At 50.0% G+C, this 18325-nt stretch overlaps 1 protein-coding gene across 2 annotated transcripts; it reads right to left on the bottom strand.

Moving 5' to 3' along the window:
* Positions 1-9852: 9852 nt before the first annotated feature.
* LOC136508228 (TSL-kinase interacting protein 1-like) lies at positions 9853-15066 on the bottom strand. Of its 2 annotated transcripts, none has more exons than XM_066502875.1 (14): positions 14889-15066; positions 14662-14740; positions 14477-14563; positions 14330-14377; positions 13981-14090; positions 13255-13339; positions 12885-13158; positions 12564-12740; positions 12319-12422; positions 11782-12020; positions 11386-11686; positions 10889-11287; positions 10661-10798; positions 9853-10579 (listed from the first exon to the last, which is right to left on the bottom strand). In XM_066502875.1, exons 2-14 carry the CDS (start codon positions 14722-14724, stop codon positions 10403-10405), a joined length of 2202 nt encoding a protein of 733 aa, XP_066358972.1. In that variant the 5' UTR covers positions 14725-14740; positions 14889-15066; the 3' UTR covers positions 9853-10402. The 2 variants fall into 2 exon arrangements, with proteins under 2 accessions (XP_066358972.1, XP_066358978.1); XM_066502881.1 differs by having other exon boundaries at positions 9854-10579; positions 14477-14559; positions 14661-14740.
* Positions 15067-18325: the final 3259 nt, after the last annotated feature.

Here is an 18325-nt window from a genome sequence, read left to right as displayed (position 1 = left end):
AATATATTATTGTACCCTTATGGAGTCCCCGAGCGACCCAGGCTGAAAGTGTTCGGGCTGGGGTGCTTTACAGGAGCAAGTGTTTGACTAAAAAGCGGTAAGACCAAATTTAGGGGGAAAACGACGTAGCCGTTCAATGTTCCAAGTGTTGGTAAGAACATTGCCATTGTTGTCCTCCAGTCGGTAGGTGCCCGGTTAGATCACTTCGGTCACCGTATAGGGTCCTTCCCATGGTGGAGAGAGTTTGTGTTTTCCTTCGTTGATTGGGTCCTTCGGAGTACGAGATCGTCGACTTCAAGTATCCTTCCCTGATCTTTCTTTCGTGGTACCTGCGGAGAGTTTGCTGGTAGCGAGCGGAGCGGATGACGGTCGTCTCACGGGCCTCCTTGAGCAGGTCGACTACGTCTTGATGAGCCTCCTTGGCTCGGTCGTGGTCGAAAGCCTTCACTCTTGGGGCGTTGTGGTCAAGGTCGGAGGGTAGTACTACTTTAGCTCCGTAGGCAAGGAAACAGGGTGTGAACCCTGTGGATCGATTCGGGGTCGTTCTTAGGCTCTAGAGGATCGCTGGGACCTCTACAACCCATCACCCGACATACTTGTTGAGTCGGTCAAAGATGCTTGACTTGAGTCCTTGGAGGACCATGCCATTAGCATGCTCGACCTGACCGTTAGTACGTGGGTGTCCGACCAAGGCCTAGTCGATTCTGATGTTGTATCCATCACTGAAGTCCAGGAACTTCTTCTCGGTGAAGTTAGTCCCATGGTTAGTGATGATGCAGTTAGGAACACCGAACCGGTAGATGATGTCGATGAAGAATTTGGCCACCTTTTCCAAGCGGATGTTGGTGATAGGCTTGGCCTCTATCCATTTGGTGAACTTATCGACTGCTACGAGTAGGTGAGTGAAACCGCCTGGGCCCTTTTTGAGGGGTCCCACCATGTCGAGGCCCCAGACCATGAATGGCCAGGTGATGAGGATGGTTTGGAGCTCCTGTGCCGGCAAATGGGTTTGTCGAGCGTAGAACTGGCATCCTTCACACCTGTGGACGACCTCCTAAGCATCTCGTAGCACGGTGGGCCAGTAAAAACCTTGCCAAAAGGCTTTTCTGACCAGCGACCTTGGGGCCACGTGGTGTTCGGAAATTCCAACATGGACCTCGAGGAGGAGCTGCTTCCCCTGGTTGGTGGGGATGCACTTCATGAGTACCCCTGATGGACTGCGTTTGTAGAGTTCATCGCCGAGCGCAATGAAGGTCTTGGTGCATCAAGAGATCTGTCGGGTTTTAGTCCTTTCGGGTGGGAGAACCTCCTTGAGGAGGTAGGCGAGTAGCGGCGCTCGCTAGTCGGTTTGATTGAGTGCTAATATGGTGACGTTGGCGAGTGACGTTGTCATGGAGGTACTAGGATTGGAGCCCCGGGGCACTGGCTTAGCGTCGGGGTCGGAGCCCCCGAGTGCTGGCTTGGCGTCAGGGCCAGAGCCCCCAAGCGCTGGTTGGGCACCGGGGTGTGTCTGACTAGACCTTCTAGGATGCGGGCGGATGGTTCGTGGATGTCATTGATGAAGACCCTGGCTGGGGATGGATCCCGCCTAGCGGCCAATTTTGCAAGAAAATCGGTGGCATCGTTGTCCTTTCGGGGGACATGATGTAGCTTGATCCCCTAGAATTTATCCTCGAGGTTGCGCACCTCTTGGCAGTATGCTGCCATGAGGGGGCTGTTGCAGGAGGACTCCTTCATGACCTGATCAACGACCAGCTCTGAGTCGCCATGAACGTAGAGTCGTGTAGCACCAAGCTCGATGGCGATGCGTAGTCTGTTGATGAGGGCCTCATACTCCACGATGTTGTTCGAGGCTGAAAAGTGGAGGCAGATGGCGTAGCGGAGCCTACTCCCATCCGGGGAGATCAGAACCACTCCAGCCCCCAAGCCAGGTGCCATTATGGACCCATCGAAGTACATTGTCCAGTACTCATGGGTGACGTCCGGGGTCGGTAGCTGCACTTCTGTCCATTCAGTGACAAAATCCATGAGAGCCTGAGATTTAATGGCGGTATAGGGGATATACCTAATGTCGTGGCCCATGAGTTCGAGTGCCCACTTGGAGATCTGTCCTGTGGCGTCGTGGTTGCGGATGATGTCTTCGAGCGGGTATGAAGTGACGATCGTGACTTCGTGGTCGGTGAAGTAGTACAGGAGCTTCCGGGTCACCATCAGAACGGCGTATAGGAGTTTCTGCACCGGGGGTACCGGACCTTGGGGTCAGTGAGTACTTCCTCGACGAAGTATACAGGTCGCTGGACCTTAAGGTGGTGTCCTAGTTCCTCCCTCTCGACAGCCAGGGCGGCGCTTACCACATGGTTGCTGGCCGCGACATAGAGGAGAAGGGGTTCTCCCTGTTCAGGAGCGGCGAGGATTGGGGCCGACGTTAGGGACGCTTTGAGGCTCTCTAGAGCCTGCTGAGCTTCCTCGGTCCAGACGAAGGCGTCCGTCTTTTTGAGGAGCTTGTAGAGTGGCATCCCTCATTCACCGAACTGAGAGATGAACCGGCTTAGAGCGACCATACAGCCGGTGAGCCTTTGCACGCCCTTGATGTTGCGTATGGGACCCATGCTAGAGATGGCCATGATCTTTTTGGGGTTGGCCTCGATGCCGAACTCGGATACAATGTATCCTAACAGCCTCCCCTTTGGAACCCCAAAAACACATTTTTTAGGATTTAGCTTAATGTTGACCCTACGGAGGTTTGCGAATGTTGCGGCCAAATTCATGATAAGGTCGCAAGCTTGAGCCATTTTGACCACTATGTCATCAACATAGACGGCGATTGTTGGTTTCAGCCGCTCGGCCTGATCAGGCTAATCGAGCGAGTTGATTTGGTTGGCGAAGCATTGCTGCATGCACCTTTGGTAGGTGACGCCAACGTTCTTTAGGCCGAAAGGCATGGTTACATAGCAGTACAAACCATATGGGGTAATGAACGAGGTTGCGAGCTGATCGGACTCTTTCATCACGATCTAGTGATAGCCCGAGTAGGCATCCAAAAAGGAGAGGATCTCGCAACCTGAGGTCGAGTTGACTATCTGGTCTATGCGTGGCAAAGGGAAGTGATCCTTTGGACACGGTTTGTTGAGGCCAGTATAATCAACGCACATTCTCCACTTCTCGGTCTTCTTTTTAACAAGAATGGGATTGGCAAGCCAGTCGGAGTGGAATACCTCTCTGATGAATCTGGCCACCAGGAGTTTGGCGATCTCTTCGCCTATGGCCCTATGTCTCTCATCGTCGAAGCAACGCATGCGCTGCTTGGCGGGCTTTGAGCCCGGGATGAGGCATAGTGTGTGCTTGGTGACTTCCCGTGGTATGCCCGGCATGTCAGAAGGCTGCCATGCGAAGACACCACGATTGGCGCGCATGAAGTCAATGAGCTCGCATTCCTATTTGGCCGAGAGCTGGGTCCTGATCCGCACCGTCTTGCTTGGCTCGGTGGGGTCAATTTCCATCGCCTTGGTTTCCTCGAGTCAGTGGAAGGCCATCGAGGAGGTTGGTTTGTTGCAGTCTGGGACTATCGGGGTCGACGACTCCCCGAGCCGCGGAAGCTCGGATGAGTTGACGACTATGGTGGTGAGCTCAAAATGCTCGCGGTCGCATGTGAAGGCATGCGAGAAGGCGCTACTCACGGTGATAACGCCGTTTGGTCCCGGCATCTTTAGCTTGAGGTAGGTGTAGTTAGGGATTGCTATGAATTTGGTGTAGCACGGCTGCCCCAAGATGGCATGGTAGGACCCTAGAAAGTCCACCACTTCGATGGTGAGGACCACAAGCGGAAGTTGGCTCGGTTGCCGAACATGACGGGCAGGTCGATCTGCCCGAGCGGGTATGCCTGCACTCTTGGGATCACCCCATGGAAGGGAGACCCCACCAGGCAGAGTTCCGACCGAGGTATGCGCATGGCGTCGAGGGTGTCGACGTAGAGGATGTTGAGGCTGCTGCCTCCGTCCATCAGAACCTTGGTGAGGCGCTTCTTGCGGACTATGCGGTCGACGACGAGAGGGTAACGTCCCTGTCTCGCGACATGGGAGGGATGGTCCCTCTGATCGAAGGTGATCGGAGATTTCGACCAGCTGAGGAAGGAGGGGACGGCCGTCTCAGCGGCGCATGCCTCCCTATAGCGCACCTTGTGCTGGTGTTTGGTCCAGATGGCATCGGATCCACCAAAGATCATGATGCATTCCTCAGGGTCGGGGAAACCATCTCCGTCCCTACCCGCCGCGCCTCCTTTCTTGGCTGAGGATGTTGAGGCCGCTGCCTCCATCCATCAGCACCTTGGTGAGGTGCTTCTTACGGACGATGGGGTCAACGACGATCGGGTAACGTCCTGGTCTCGTGACATGGGAGGGATGGTCCCTCTGATCGAAGGTGATCGGAGATTCCGACTAGCTGAGGAAGGAGGGGACGGCTGTCTCGGCGGCGCATGCCTCCCTATAGCGCACCTTATGCTGGCGTTCGGTCTAGATGGCATCGAATCCGCCAAAGATCATGATGCATTCCTCAAGGTTGGGGAAATCGTCTCCATCCCTGCCCATCCACGCCTCCTTTCTTGGTTGCCGTCTCTTTGTCGTCTCCCTCTTTTGGCCCACCGGCCTGTCGGAGGATACATTTGAGGAGCTCGTAGTCCTTGTAGAGGTGTTTGATGGGGTAGGCATGGTTGGTGCATGGGCTGTCCATGAGCTTTGTTGAAGTGGTCAGGCAGCCCTTGCTGGGGCTGCTTGCCTATGCGATCAGCCACGGCGACCAATGCGGTGTTGTCCGATCAGCGCCGATCTTTTTTGTTCTTCTTGCCCCTTTGTGTGGAGGGGCCCTCGTCTTGGTCTATGCGCTTAGCCTTGCCTTTGTCCCGGCCTCCATTGAAGACCGCTCTGACCGCCTCCTCGTCGGAGGCGTGGTTAGTGGCGACGTCGAGCAGGTCACGGGTGGTACGGGGCTTCAGGCAGCCAAGCTTGTAGATCAGGGACTCATAGGTCGTCCTAGAGAGGAATGCGCTGATGACATTCACGTCGACGATATCAGGGAGGGAGTTGCATCGTTGGAAGAACCTGTGGATGTAATCTCACAAGGATCCACTGGGCTCCTGCTGGCAGCTCTTGAGGTCCTAGGAGTTCCTAGGATGGACATACGTCCCCTGGAAATTTCTGACGAAGACCCTCTTGAGGTCCGCACAGTCGCGGATGCTATCGTGCGGAAGGAATTCAAGCCATGCCCAAACATGTTCCTAGACACAGATGGAGAGATACGGATGATGAAATAGTCATCATCCACCCCTCTAGCTCGGCAAGCGAGCCAGAAATCTTTGAGCCAAATATCGGGGTTTGTCTCCCCGGTGTACTTGGTGATGTTGGTGGGCAGTCGGAAGCGCTGTGGGAACGGCGCTCTCTGGATACGCCGGTCAAAGGCCCATGGTCCTGGGCCCTTAGGGCTAGGACTCCGGTCGTCTGGCCGGCGACCATGCCTGGGGCGTGTTTCACCGCTCCCCTCGATGGTTTGGCCAGGACCCATGTCGCCTGCCCTTATCGCCGCCCGGTGGTCGTCATCATCATGCTGGGCCTAATGTCGGTTGTTGATGATGCTTCGAGTGTCTTGGTGTGGACCGGGCCATCCGTGTACCGGCGGTCGGTGTAGAGCAGGCGCCAGGTTGGACCGTGGTGCGGCCGCTGCCTCCTGAGCCGCACTTGGTGGCTATAGCGGTGAGCGGAAGGAGCGATCTGCCTAGCGCGTCCCCACTTCCCCAGTGGGGATAGAGGGCGCATGTCGGAGTTGCGATGCAGAGCTTTCCGCCTGTTGAACGGCAGCGGCTTCTACCAGCACCCAGAGGTTCCGGTAGACCGCCCGCTCCTGGGGGTCGACGGGCTCGGGAACACCGCGTAGAAGCATTGCCGCAACAGCGATGTTCTGGCTAGCTCGAGTGAACTGCGGGAGGCCGTTCCCCTCGTTTATGATGTCGTGTTGGACCTGGCGGGCGCGACCCCGGGTGCAGCCGACCGGGTCGTGCGCATCAGGCACAACATGCTGTACCGAGCATGCCGACACAGGCAATGACTGGTTTTGTTGTCGTTGTCATAGTTCCTCGGCGTGCAGTTGCGCAAACACGAGGGCCCCCGCATGTGGGTCTGGAGGGGTGTGAGTCTGCACAGACTTCGCCATGACCGGCGGCTGTCCCGGAGCGTCCGCCATAGTGCACTCCCAGGACGAACAGTGGCTAGGTGCTACGTCGCCGATGCTAGAGCCGTCGCTCTCACCGTCGTCATCCGAGAGTCCGTGGAAAGTGGTAGGAGCATAGCTCGCCATCCCCACGAATTCGGATGTGAGAGGGGATGGTGGCAGAGTTCTTCGGAGCCCCCGAGCGCATGCGTCCACGGGGGACGCGAGGCCGCAGGGCAACTGGTCGTACGGTGTTCGTGGTGCGGTCAATACGGTCCCTCTGGATAATCAGCGGGAGATAGCAAATAGAGAGTAAATAACAGTATGCATATTACTTACAGCGGGGTTTGAGCAGAGAGTTTGCTCAGAATGAAGCACAGATGCCTTGTCGTTGAAGTCATCGTCCGTTCCAGAGCTGATGGAGGGCACCCCTCCGATGGGCGCTGTAATGAGAGCCTCCTCGCAGAGGTGTAGTATGCTGAGCCGGTCGGCGATGAAGTCTAGGCTTCCAAAGAGGAAGGTCTGGGACGGCTCAAAGACAGGTGGAACCCACATCCCAATAGGTGAGAGTGCGGGAAACTCCAGTGAGCCGAAGCGAATCATATCGCCTGAGCCCACCATGGCGATGGTGGCAGAAAAGTGGGCCATCCGATGACTAAAAAGTGTTGAACGTACAGCGTTTTCCCCATGGACGACGCCAACTGTCGGTGCAGAAAGTGACCAACAAGTAAATATTTTTAGTTTTGCCGTACGTTGTGATCGGAGGTGGCCTAGCACTCAATGACACAAGGTTTATACTAGTTCAGGCAACGTGCCCTACGTCCAGTTTGAGTCGGCCAGTGACTTTATTCCTGAGCCCAGGTGCTCGAAGTTTTTGGTGGGGTTACAAACGAGAAGGAGAAAGATGGGGGGTACAAGAGGTCCGGTCGGACTTCGGTCGGAAGGGTTGAGAGTGACAAGAGCTCCGCTGTGAGCTAAGTGTTCGAGCGTGTGCTCGTGGTTTGAGCCTGGTGGTTCTGCTGTTGTGTGCTAGTTACTTGATCGATCTAATGAATCTGAAATGACTTGGATGAACTTGAATGAATCTGCTTGTTGGGAGAGAGCGCATCCCCTTTTATAGATGAAGGGGATGGCCTTACAGGTGAGAGGGAGAGAGTACATATGCTTCTAATCCTTGTTGCCCACGCCGGCGGGTACATGATGATGGTAGGCGCCCACAATACTGTTGAATGTCAGATGCACGTGGGAGGTGGTGTTGTCTTCTTCGGGTATGTCAGACGTCGGCGCCTCCACACTGTTGATACCTGGAGGCATGCAAGGGGTTTTTACCATGTTCGTCCGGTACGATAAAAGCCGGCGCCCACAACACTGTCGATGCCCAGAGGAAAGTGGGGGGCCTCACCGTATGGGAGTTAATGGCGCCCACAATACTATAGGGGAAAATATCGACGTCTACAACACTATTTAGCCTCTGTCGTGCCAGAGAGGTTGCAGAGTACTATTTGTGCAGGTGCACAGGGTACGGACCCTGGTATTGCTGTTTGACTTGTGCACCCTGCCTTGCTTTCTTCATTAGTTCCTAGGTCCTTACCGAGCGGACGTCCCCGGTCGATTGGTTCCAGTCGATTCTGATTGCACCAATCGAAGAAGAGCAGTGAGCAGGGGTTTGGCGCACCTCTGGTCGGAGACACGTGTCGGAGTCGGAAGTAGTGCTTTGGCCAGGTCTTTAGGTCGAAAAGGCCATCTGGAGGCAAGCCGGAGACCGATGTGGATGCTCCGGTCGGATAGGTGGGCCGGAGTCGGAAGTGGGCGTCGTTTCTCCTCGGCCAGGCCTTCCGATCGGTGATTGGATCGACCTTCTGGTCTGCCATTCAGGTACTTGGGCCGGCCCATGAGTTGCGCGTTTGTCTGTTTGGACCGAGCCTTTGTTGGGAAATCGGTCTACGAGTGACCCTAGGTTTATGAACGCGACAGGTGGTCTGCGTCACCCGAGGTGGCGTGACATGAGACTGATCGTGCACATTTAGTCCCTTGATGACTAAATGACTAAACTCATTTAGTTACTTTTTAGTTACTTTGTTTAGCAAAAAAAATACTAAAAGAGATTAAAGTGAGGTGACTAAAGACTAAAGTAAAGACTAGTCACCCCCAGATCAAACAGGCCCTCAGTCTCTCATTAGATCTCGGTGCTACGTACGTGAGTAAGTGCGTACGTAACGCGACGCGGCCAGGCACCAGCACCACTATACTTGGCCATCGGGTCGGCCCGGCTCGGCACGGCCCAGGCACGGGCCAGGCACGGCCCAGAGGCTCTCGGGCTGGCACGGCACGCCGTGCCTCCCGTGCCGTGCCGCTACGGGCCTCGTGCCTTGCCATCAGCCCAAGCACGGGCCTGTGGGCTATTTTTCGTGCCGGGCCGGTCCGAGAAGCACGGCCCATTCAGCGTGCCGGGCCAGCCCGGGGCCCACGACGAATTGCGAGCAGCCAGAGAGAGGGGGAAGGGGAGGAAGCGTGAGCGAGCAGCCGGACTTCGGAGATCGTGGCGTCGGGGCAGAGCTCGTGGCCGAATCTGGCGTCGGGGCGGAGCTCGTGACCGGATCTGGCGTAGGGGCGGAGCTTGGGGCCAGCACGCTCGTTCCCGCGGCGGCCGAGGCGGGACTGCGGGAGGCGATGGCGGCGCTCGATGTTGGATCCCACGAGAAGAGAAGGGGATGGAGGGGATTCAGTGAGCCGCGGGGAAGCAGGAGCTCGAGGCGTCGGCGACGACGCACGAACACGAGGTTGCACGACTACTGTGGCACGAGTAGCCAGAGAGAGGGGGAAGGGGAGGAAGCGCGAGCAGCTGGGCCACGGACGGCGCAGTAGTGTCATCGGAGTAGCCCGCGTGGCTCCCACGCCGCTGCCGCTGCCCGCTGGATGAGAGCGCTGGGAGGCTCGGAGGCTGGGGGAAGAGTGGAGGGAGTTAGGGTTCGGGGGTGGGATGGGGCTGCGGCGCTGCGCGGGGGAGAGCCGCCGCGGCCGCGGCGTGCGGGTGCGGCTCCGCTTATATATGAGGAGGGGGGAGGCCAACTGGGCCGCGGGGATGGTGGGCCAGCTAGCTGGGCCGCAGGGAGTCAGTGGAGGAGTGAGGAGGGGGGGGGGTTGGCCGGGCCGCTGCCGGGCCGGCTGACTCAGGCCGGGCCGTGCCGTGCCAGCCCACGGGCCTGAGCAGAGGCCCAGGCACGGCCTGCTGCCTCGGGCCGGGCTAGCCCGAGCCCGCATGTCACCGGGCCGTGCCGTGCTCGTGTCGGGCTAAAAAAACGAGCTTCGTGCCGTGCCGTCGTGCCTTGGGCTACATACCCAAGTATAAGCACCACCAACTTATCATCAACGTCAGGTGCGAGTAAGTACACGACAGAGAGCAAAACCGGCCGACAGCTTTCTACTCGTCGCCTCCCTCCGTCTATAACTGTCGTTTTTTTCCATGCTATAAGTTTGACTATATTTATATAAAATACATGCAATATTTATATATCTAAATAAATTTATTATTAAAATATATTCAACGATATATCTAATGATATTAATTTTATACCACAAATACCATTATTTATATATATATATTTAGTCAAAGTTTGTTTCTCGAAAAACGAAAACAACAGTAATTTAAGGACTGAAGGAGTAGTACTCGGACTTCTCTTGGAAGCTGTTTTACCAAATGTTTATGAAATAAGATTGAACTCTACCGTTAAAGCCGCTTTTGGAGCCAAAGCCAACAAAAGATAATTCACTGGTGAAGCTGAGCCCTTAGAAAGCCTTCGCGTCAAATCCTCCACTGTCACAATTCTCCGATCTGATTGCCCTGAGATAACCCATGTGGACATATTAGATGTAAACCGGAAGAATGAAGCGCACAATCATTTGATGGGCATTAGGCAAACTGATCTTATACACGGCCCCAGAAGCTTTACTAGTAACCAAGTGCTTGTATGTGCTTTATGTACAAGGACACCATAATTACATGGAGTACAGGTTAGCACATCCGTTATGTTATCTTACAACAGCACGAGCCCCTCACGTATGCATCAAATCCGCATCTGTTGGATACTCGTATCAGCAGCAAACAGCTCACTTGGACACTATAAAGCCCCCTCTTGAGCGAAATGCAGCATTGGAAGTTGCTTCCTAACCAACACAGCAAATCGTGGAAGCCATAACATCCCCAGTTCTACATGATTGATGGAATCGAGTCATTCTTATCTGAGAAGAATGACAGGTTTCGAAATGCATCGAGGCTATTTGCCATCAGGCGGTTCCAACTATTTTGACTGTCCCCTACCAGTATGTCATCAGCTTGATATCTCACAGACGGTATGTCCAAGTCTAGTGGTCCGAGTGAATCAAGCTGCCAAGAAAAAGAAAAAAACAAGGTAAGCTCAGCTAAGATAATGCCAGTACAAAAGAACATTATGATTTCTTCAAGTACCCAATATAAGTCAGCTAAAGACTGATCCTTCAACTCATTAGTTTCATCATTTCGAGGTGGTGATTTAGCACACAACTCCTCTTCGTCTTTGGCATCATCATTATAAGGATTATCAGCATCATCCTCTCCAGTCAAGTCCTAATAAATGAGATGACACATAAATAAACAAGGTCAAAAACTATATAAACTTATTTTGCTTCTAGGAGAACCCAAAAGATGTCAGCAGACCTGAAGAAAACCTTGAAATCCTTCCGAATCTGAGGGATGAACTTCATTGTCAGTATCAGGAGAGCTGCTAGGAGTGTTCGAGCCTTCTTGCTTCCTGGAGGCTGACAAATTAAAGGTGAACTCATCACATGTTTCTTCTGCTCCCCATATGGTTGAATGGGGAGCATGGGCTGGCTGCTCGGATGCTTGATAACGAGAAGCATGAAGGGCAACAGCAGCATCAAACGAGTCATAGCTGCATCGATTCTCAAGAAACAAAGGATTCTTTACACTAGTCCCTATGCAATCCAAATGAGCGCTTTTGGATGCTTCTGTCAGTAAGTGCCCAACACTGATATCTGTAAGGGTGTCTGCCCACTCTACTTCAGATATTGCCACACAATTCATTCCCTGATCACCCTGAAGTATAAATGCATACTTAGTTATAATAAGAGAAAGGAAGATCGCCCATAGAAACATTTAGTTGTCACAAGGATGAAAGCGACAAAAAATATAACCTCAAAAGCTTGGGTTACAGGAACCTGCACTTGCTTTTGGCTGCCAAACTGAGAGGGGGGCACATTAGCTGGCTGATCTGGAAGATCAGAGTTCTTGCCTGTACTAGATGGTGTCATATGCAATAACATTGAACTACAAGGATATTGCTCAAGAGTGAAATTACTGAGCAAAGTACCATCCTTTTGCAAACAAGCCTTATCTCCTGATGGCGATCTGACTTGGATGACTTCTGGTATCATGTGGGTTAAAGATATTTCACTTACCCCTGCTCCAAGCTCAACAAGGGAAAACCAACCATACCTTAACAACAAAATGTTGACACAACAATTAGCAATCATTATGCACTACACGTGACCCATTAGGTTGACTTTCTATCAATCAGAGAAATTATATACCTTAAACGGAAAACAGAAGGGCTATTCACAGAAAGAAACACATCAGCTACTGCAACAGTATCTCTTGTTGTCCACCTCTGATATGTAGCCAAATCCTCTTGATTAGCACAATATGGAAAAAGAATAAGCTCTCCACATGCGATGTTTGAGTTACCCCATTTTCGGTTTAGATGTTCTAGCACAGATGATATTTTCTTCCTAGAGCTTAATGTGAGCTCTAGATGAGGATTATGGTCATCCTGATAAGAGGAGAAAAAGCACCATGTAATGTTCAAATTGCTCAAAGATTGGAGAACTGAACAGAACAACTCAGACCAAACCAAATATAAAGAAAAAAAAGTTTGAGCAAAATGCAAAGGGACACTAATCAAGTTATCTATTCATCATCTTTCATCTATAACATGCATGAATTTGACAACAAGAACCTGAGTGCTTGGTTAATAATTCACCAGTAACAACTGACATGTTAAAGATACAGCGACTGAGGGAAATTGTGATTCATATGCAGTTTGCTAGTAGCAAGAAACCATGCTTTACCTTCTCCAATGCCTTCCGAGTAGCTTCATTTATTGGAAATAACTGTAGCTTCAGCTTCACAGGTGCTTGTGAATCTGCTTCCTTCATATGATTTGTGCTGATGCCTGCAAATGAAGAATAAAGGGTAACCCAAGAATAAAAACATCGGGACAATAGACCTGTATCTGCTACTGTTAACTTCAACGAGTGTGTTGAACAAAGTTCAGCAAATACAAGAACTAAAATCCAGTTGCTAGAAGCCATACCATCAGCAGTAGAAAGTCTGTCTGATGATGAAATCAGTGTTCTTGCATCAACATTACATAAAATGCCCGGGTTAATTGTGTTGCGCTCGAGCTCCTCAGCTGCATCAGCAACTAAAGAAACACCAGCCATGGCCGCTCTCTCCCATTTTTTATATGCAGTAGATGCAACAGTGCCACCTAAAACACAGGTCACCAGCTATCCACATTAATGCAACAAAGGTTCACCACTAGAGAGAGCGGCCAAAAGTCAAATCACACAGATTGTGTGACAAAAGATAAGCAAGGCTAGGTCATAAAAAGGAAAAGAGAAGATGCGCCCACCTGCCTTCCTTTTTTGTTTCACGGTTCTTGTGGCGGAGAGATCCCCTTTAGTTGTTCCTGACTTGTTAGAAATTGGTTCAGCAACCCGCTTGAAAACTGTCCCTTTAGGAGATGTTACTCTGCTACCATTTAGAGCATCTACTGACAGGAGCTTTACAGGAGGAGTCTCATTCCCAGGAGCCTTGCTGATAATTGGAGATGGAGAAGGTAGGCACATATCCACTCGTGAACGCTTTCTCCTGGACTTATTTCTGTCCTTTAGCAGTTGTTTTCCCTGGCAAACAAAAGGAGAGACACATAGCATGAGAAAGAAGAAACAAACTGACGACATTTTATAATGAGAAAAAAACATGGGGACAAAGCAACTCACCAATGCTTCTACAAATGTTTTGAACCTCCGAGGCTTCAGATGCAGCTTTGATGCACTGCAGCTAAATTTCTCAAGCAGAGACCACCTGCATCAAAACCAGTTAATATTGAACTGCCAGCAGTCGAGAAAGCACATCCTTAAACGAAATTGTCATTATTTATTCGCTTTCTACAAAAGCTAAGTTACCTGTTTTCACAAATTATTATGAAAAGAGTTCTCTAAAGAAGGGAGGAGCCGTATGAGATGAAACCTCATGTACAGTTTGGAATGGTTTTTTTTAATTAAAAAAAAATTGAATGCACGGCCAAAATGGATGTTGGCTTAATCTAAAAGAAATGATGCAGAAGCATTGCACAATTATTATGAAGCTAAACGACAAGAAATTGACTTTAGATCGTGTATGTAACACAAGAGTAAGCCAATCACGTCAAAATCAGTAGAAAGGTCCACAACAGATCAATAAATATGACAAGATATCCACTACATAACGGAACTATAATGAGTGGTAGTCAAAGCCTTCAGATATCATAGATGGCTACAATCTACCATCATGATCTGTAATATAAAGACAAGATGTCCAAATTCCTATAAATATCATATGCCAAAGAGAGAACTCAGAAAATATTACAAAGTAACCTCTAGTTTTTGCTCCTATGGTGTATAAATAAAATCAACAATGAACTATATTTTCAGGCAATTTAAAGATGATAAGATATATTCAATTACCAGCGAAGCATAGCAGCAATGGTATCCTTGGAGTTTTTTGCATCAAGTGAGAACCTAGGACCCAATAGCTTCTTCATGCGTCGAACAAGACGGTAATAGTAATGCCTGACCTGTATGGCACATAAAGCATTGAATCTTTTTACATTAGATTCATATACAACAGAATTAAACTTTTAATATAATAAGATAGACTAATGTTGCAAGAAAAGATAAAACATCTTTATAGTAATAATATAATAAAATATAAACTCTAATCATCATAGAAACAGGAACTCCTTAGGACAACTCATACATAACTAAAATCCACGGGCTAATGTGTATCCGAACATCTTGGTTGAAAAATAAATACCTGATCCTTGTTTTTACTCTGAACACGGTGTGTAATCTTGTCGAAGTTCTGGCGAAAATAATACGGATTATCCATCAATCGATTATTATGTGCTACTTAGATTGCAAATAGCAGAAGAGCATTGCATCCAGAATTTATGCCTCTTACTTTTCCTACTTGCCGCAGTGCATTGAAGAAATTCTCCTCCTCTTGGTGTGTCCACGCAGCCCATTGTCGAGTCTGCTTTTTCGCTACGAAAATCAGACGCAGAGCAAAAACTATCACGCAAAACCCAGAACTGTCATAAACAGGGAGTCTAGAAAGAATACAAAAATAGTTCACAAAAACGAACCAGGTTTCTTGTTGGGATCAGAAGGCTCAGGGGCGGACCCAGTGAAGGACATGGGTGTACACATGTACACCCAATAACTTCTGCAAAACAAGAAAAATCGAATTTATTAGGCATATATATAAACTTGTAGACAGGGGCGGATCCAGTAAAGGGACATGGGTTAAATAGCTTTAGGTTAGGGTTTCGTTGCTCAGCTTGAAGGGAAGGGAAGAGAAGGGGTGGGAGTACCTGGTGGGTGCTCGTCGCCGGGAAGAAACCAACTACTGCCTCAGCACCTGGCTTATGGCGGCGGCCGCTGCGGCGGCCCACCAGTCGTCGGAGATCGAGAGGGGACGAGCGAGGCAGACAGAACGCACGACCAGGGGTGCAGCGGACGGAAGGGGAATGCCAGCGAGGGAAAAAAAAAGGAAAAAAAAAAGGAACACACCCGAATGGGCCTTCTTCTGGGACGTTTTCTTTTTCACGATTTCTTTCTAAATTTCTGTTTTCTTTATTTTTCTTTCTCTCCTTTTTTTTTTGACTTATGTGGTGTTTAAATTCAGGAGTAAAGTTTAGAGATGACACATCGGGGTGTCGTAGGTTCGTAAACTTCTCTAAATTTGTTAGATGGTGCACCGCAGATCCATGTCAGCCATGTGAGCATTTCTCACTGAGTGGCATGCTAGCGTGATATGTATTTTTCATTTAACCTCTCCTATTTATTTTTCTCTTGAGAATTAGATCCTCCCTTCTCCTCTCTCCCCTCCTGCAGTGGCACCGAGACTACTCGCCATCGTGTCAATGACAAAGCCAATCGGTCGATGTTGTATTGTACGTTGAAACCAGCAGAAGGACCCAGAGCAATTATCTGCCACTTTGTTCGTTGATCGATCTAGCTAGGTGGTTTTTGCAGAGTAGCCGATTCCTGGAGTCCTAAAGTCAGCTTAGCATGTTTTTTGTGGGCCTGAGCACTGCTGCTCGCCCCGCACCAGGGGAGTCGGCTTAGCCAACTAGACCAGTTAGCTAAGCCGACTAAATGGGGGAGCCAGCTAGGCAGACTGACTTTGGCTCGCCTCCTTCTCCACGTGTTTTGTTCACTATTTTGTTGCACCATTTGATCTCCAACATGTCAAGACATTTATAACTTGTTGGAGATGCCCACGAACCACGTCGAGACATTTTTTTAGTGTCATCAGATCTCTATGCATAGAACTTTTCTCACATGATTCTACATTTTGAAGTTCCTCTAAAACAAAATTTCTACAGTCAGATTATTCTGATTGTGGGAGATGACAAATGATCCCATGAGAAAGGATGCCATCTTGTCAGAAGCTGGTCTTGTCACTGTATGTCGTTTGGCTCTGGCACAACATAACAAGAAGTCAGAGATAATTTCTACAGTACTTTCTAAGATTTGTTACTACCTCTGTTCATGAAAGGAAGTAACTATGGTATATGTGCCAGTTAAAGTGTTTCACGTTTGCTCATGTTTCTAGTAAATAGTATTCACATTTATAACTCTAAATTAATTTATTATAAAAATATATTTCGTAATTAATCTAATGATGTTTATTTGATATTATAGATATTTATATTTTTTTAACTATAATTGATCAAACTTGAAGTACTAAACCACGACACTGTTCCAGAATTACATTTTTTCAGACGGAGGAGTACATCCGAACGATCTGTACTCATATGCTTTATGTACCATCTTTAGTACTTGCTGCCATCGAGCCAGTAGCTTATTTCTTATCTAGTTTTCCTTTTACTCTTCTTTTTTGATTGTTTGTCTTATTCAAAAATTTTATATAAATATTATTTATTTTGTTATGACTTATTTTACCATTAGAGTTTTTTAATAATGATTTATTTATTTTATTATTTGCATAAAAATTTTAAATAAGATGAACGGTCAAACACAAAGTCAAAAACGACACTTATTCAAAAAAAAAATTACCGTGGCCATACTAACAGATCTTAACCCATCTAAACAGCTGTTGAGCAGAATAGTAGTCGTCAAGGCCGAGTTAAACTAGTACATTGCATAGCGCACATGCTTGCTGGATCCATGTGCGGAAGAAATTAACGGTACGAGCGGCGGTGTCATTGTCTCTTGCCGCCATGGCGCCACTGCATCCATGCGTCGCCGAGCGTGGAACAGGGCATGCATCAGGGCGATCGATGGACGGCAGCGATTAGCGAGGGCAAAAAGCCGGTGAATCAGCTGCTGGCAGTCTGGCACATCATCACAGCGTTCGCCGATCGATCGGCGTGGCGGCAAGTCGGCAGAAATGCGCTCGGCGCCTCTCCACCCGAGTCCCTCGCCACTGTCTCCAACAACAACATCTAAAAAATATAAGACTCATTCAATGTTTGGGTAGCGCTATAGTCAAATGATTTTATACTCATTTGACATCCTCTTCGACAACGGAATCCTAAAGAGAATCATTTCTGCAAATGGATTTTCAGAAGAGAGAATACTCATATTTGGTTGTACCTCTCAGACAACTCAAAATAAATCTTACGTATAGATATTTTGTTAGAGACTGATTATAGATCTCCGTCTACCTATTTTAGATTTAGGTGAGTCACTGTTGAACACAGTCTGCACAGCCGCACAGGGACTGCGCTTGGCAACGAGTAGAAAGGAGAGGAACGAACGACCCTAGCTTTTCATCACAAGCTGAAGTACACACCGTGCGTGCCCATCCTGCAAGTCTGCAACTGACGTCCCGCTTTCTAGCCCTCGTTTAGTTGCCCGGAATCGACAGTGGCAAAATCACTGTAGCACACTGTAGTGCGCTGTGGCATTTCATTTGTATTTGGTAATAATTGTCCAATCGTTGACTAATTAGGCTCAAAACGTTCGTCTCGCAAAGTATAACCAAACTGTGCAATTAGTTTTTGATTTCGTCAACATTTAGTACTCCATGCATGTACCGCAAGTTTGATGTGACGGAGAATCTTCTTTTTACATAGTGCCAAAGTTTGGATTTTGGGGTAACTAAACACCCCCCAAGTTTTGTTGTGTTGTCTGCAGCGCAGCTTGCCGGGCGCCCGCGGGCCTAGCTGCCTGCGCGGGGCCTGCTACCGTGGCCCGCGTGTGTGGGTGGGGTGGGGGTGGGGGCATTTTTTTAATTTTAACACTTTTTCGAATTTAATTTTAAATCTAACACTTTTGGATTTTTTTTAAGCTAACACTTTTGGCCACGCCTATTTTCTTGGCGCGGTCAAATGCTTGTGCCGCGCCATGCATGGTGGCGCGGCAGAGGGCTGACGTGGCGGCGACCAGAAGCGCTGACCGCTGACGTAGCAGGGCTCTACCGCGCCACCGATCTTGGCGCGGCAGCGCCGCGCCCTGATCCATGGCGCGGCAGAGCCGGGTATAACCTCCACTGCGGCCCGTGTGCCCGAGCAGTCACCGTTCTTCGAGTAGCGCAGCAAGGCTGGCCGCCGCGCCCGCCTTCGCCCGCGCCTGCCCGCTGCCTGCCGCGCCCGCCCGCGCCAGCAAACCAGCCGCGTCCGCCCGCCCGCGCCAGCCAGGTAGCCAGGCCACCGGCCGCCAGGTGCGGCCGCCGCGCCCACACATCGGTGCGCCTCTCCCTCCGGCCAGAACCTCCGATCACGCACGGCGGCTGCCCTACGCCCGCGCTTCCCAGCCCGGTCTTGCACGCTGCAACGAG

Source organism: Miscanthus floridulus, chromosome 1 (assembly GCF_019320115.1).
Source record: "Miscanthus floridulus cultivar M001 chromosome 1, ASM1932011v1, whole genome shotgun sequence".
NCBI classification, from domain to species: domain Eukaryota; kingdom Viridiplantae; phylum Streptophyta; class Magnoliopsida; order Poales; family Poaceae; genus Miscanthus; species Miscanthus floridulus.
This window is presented reverse-complemented; position numbering and strand designations above follow the sequence as displayed.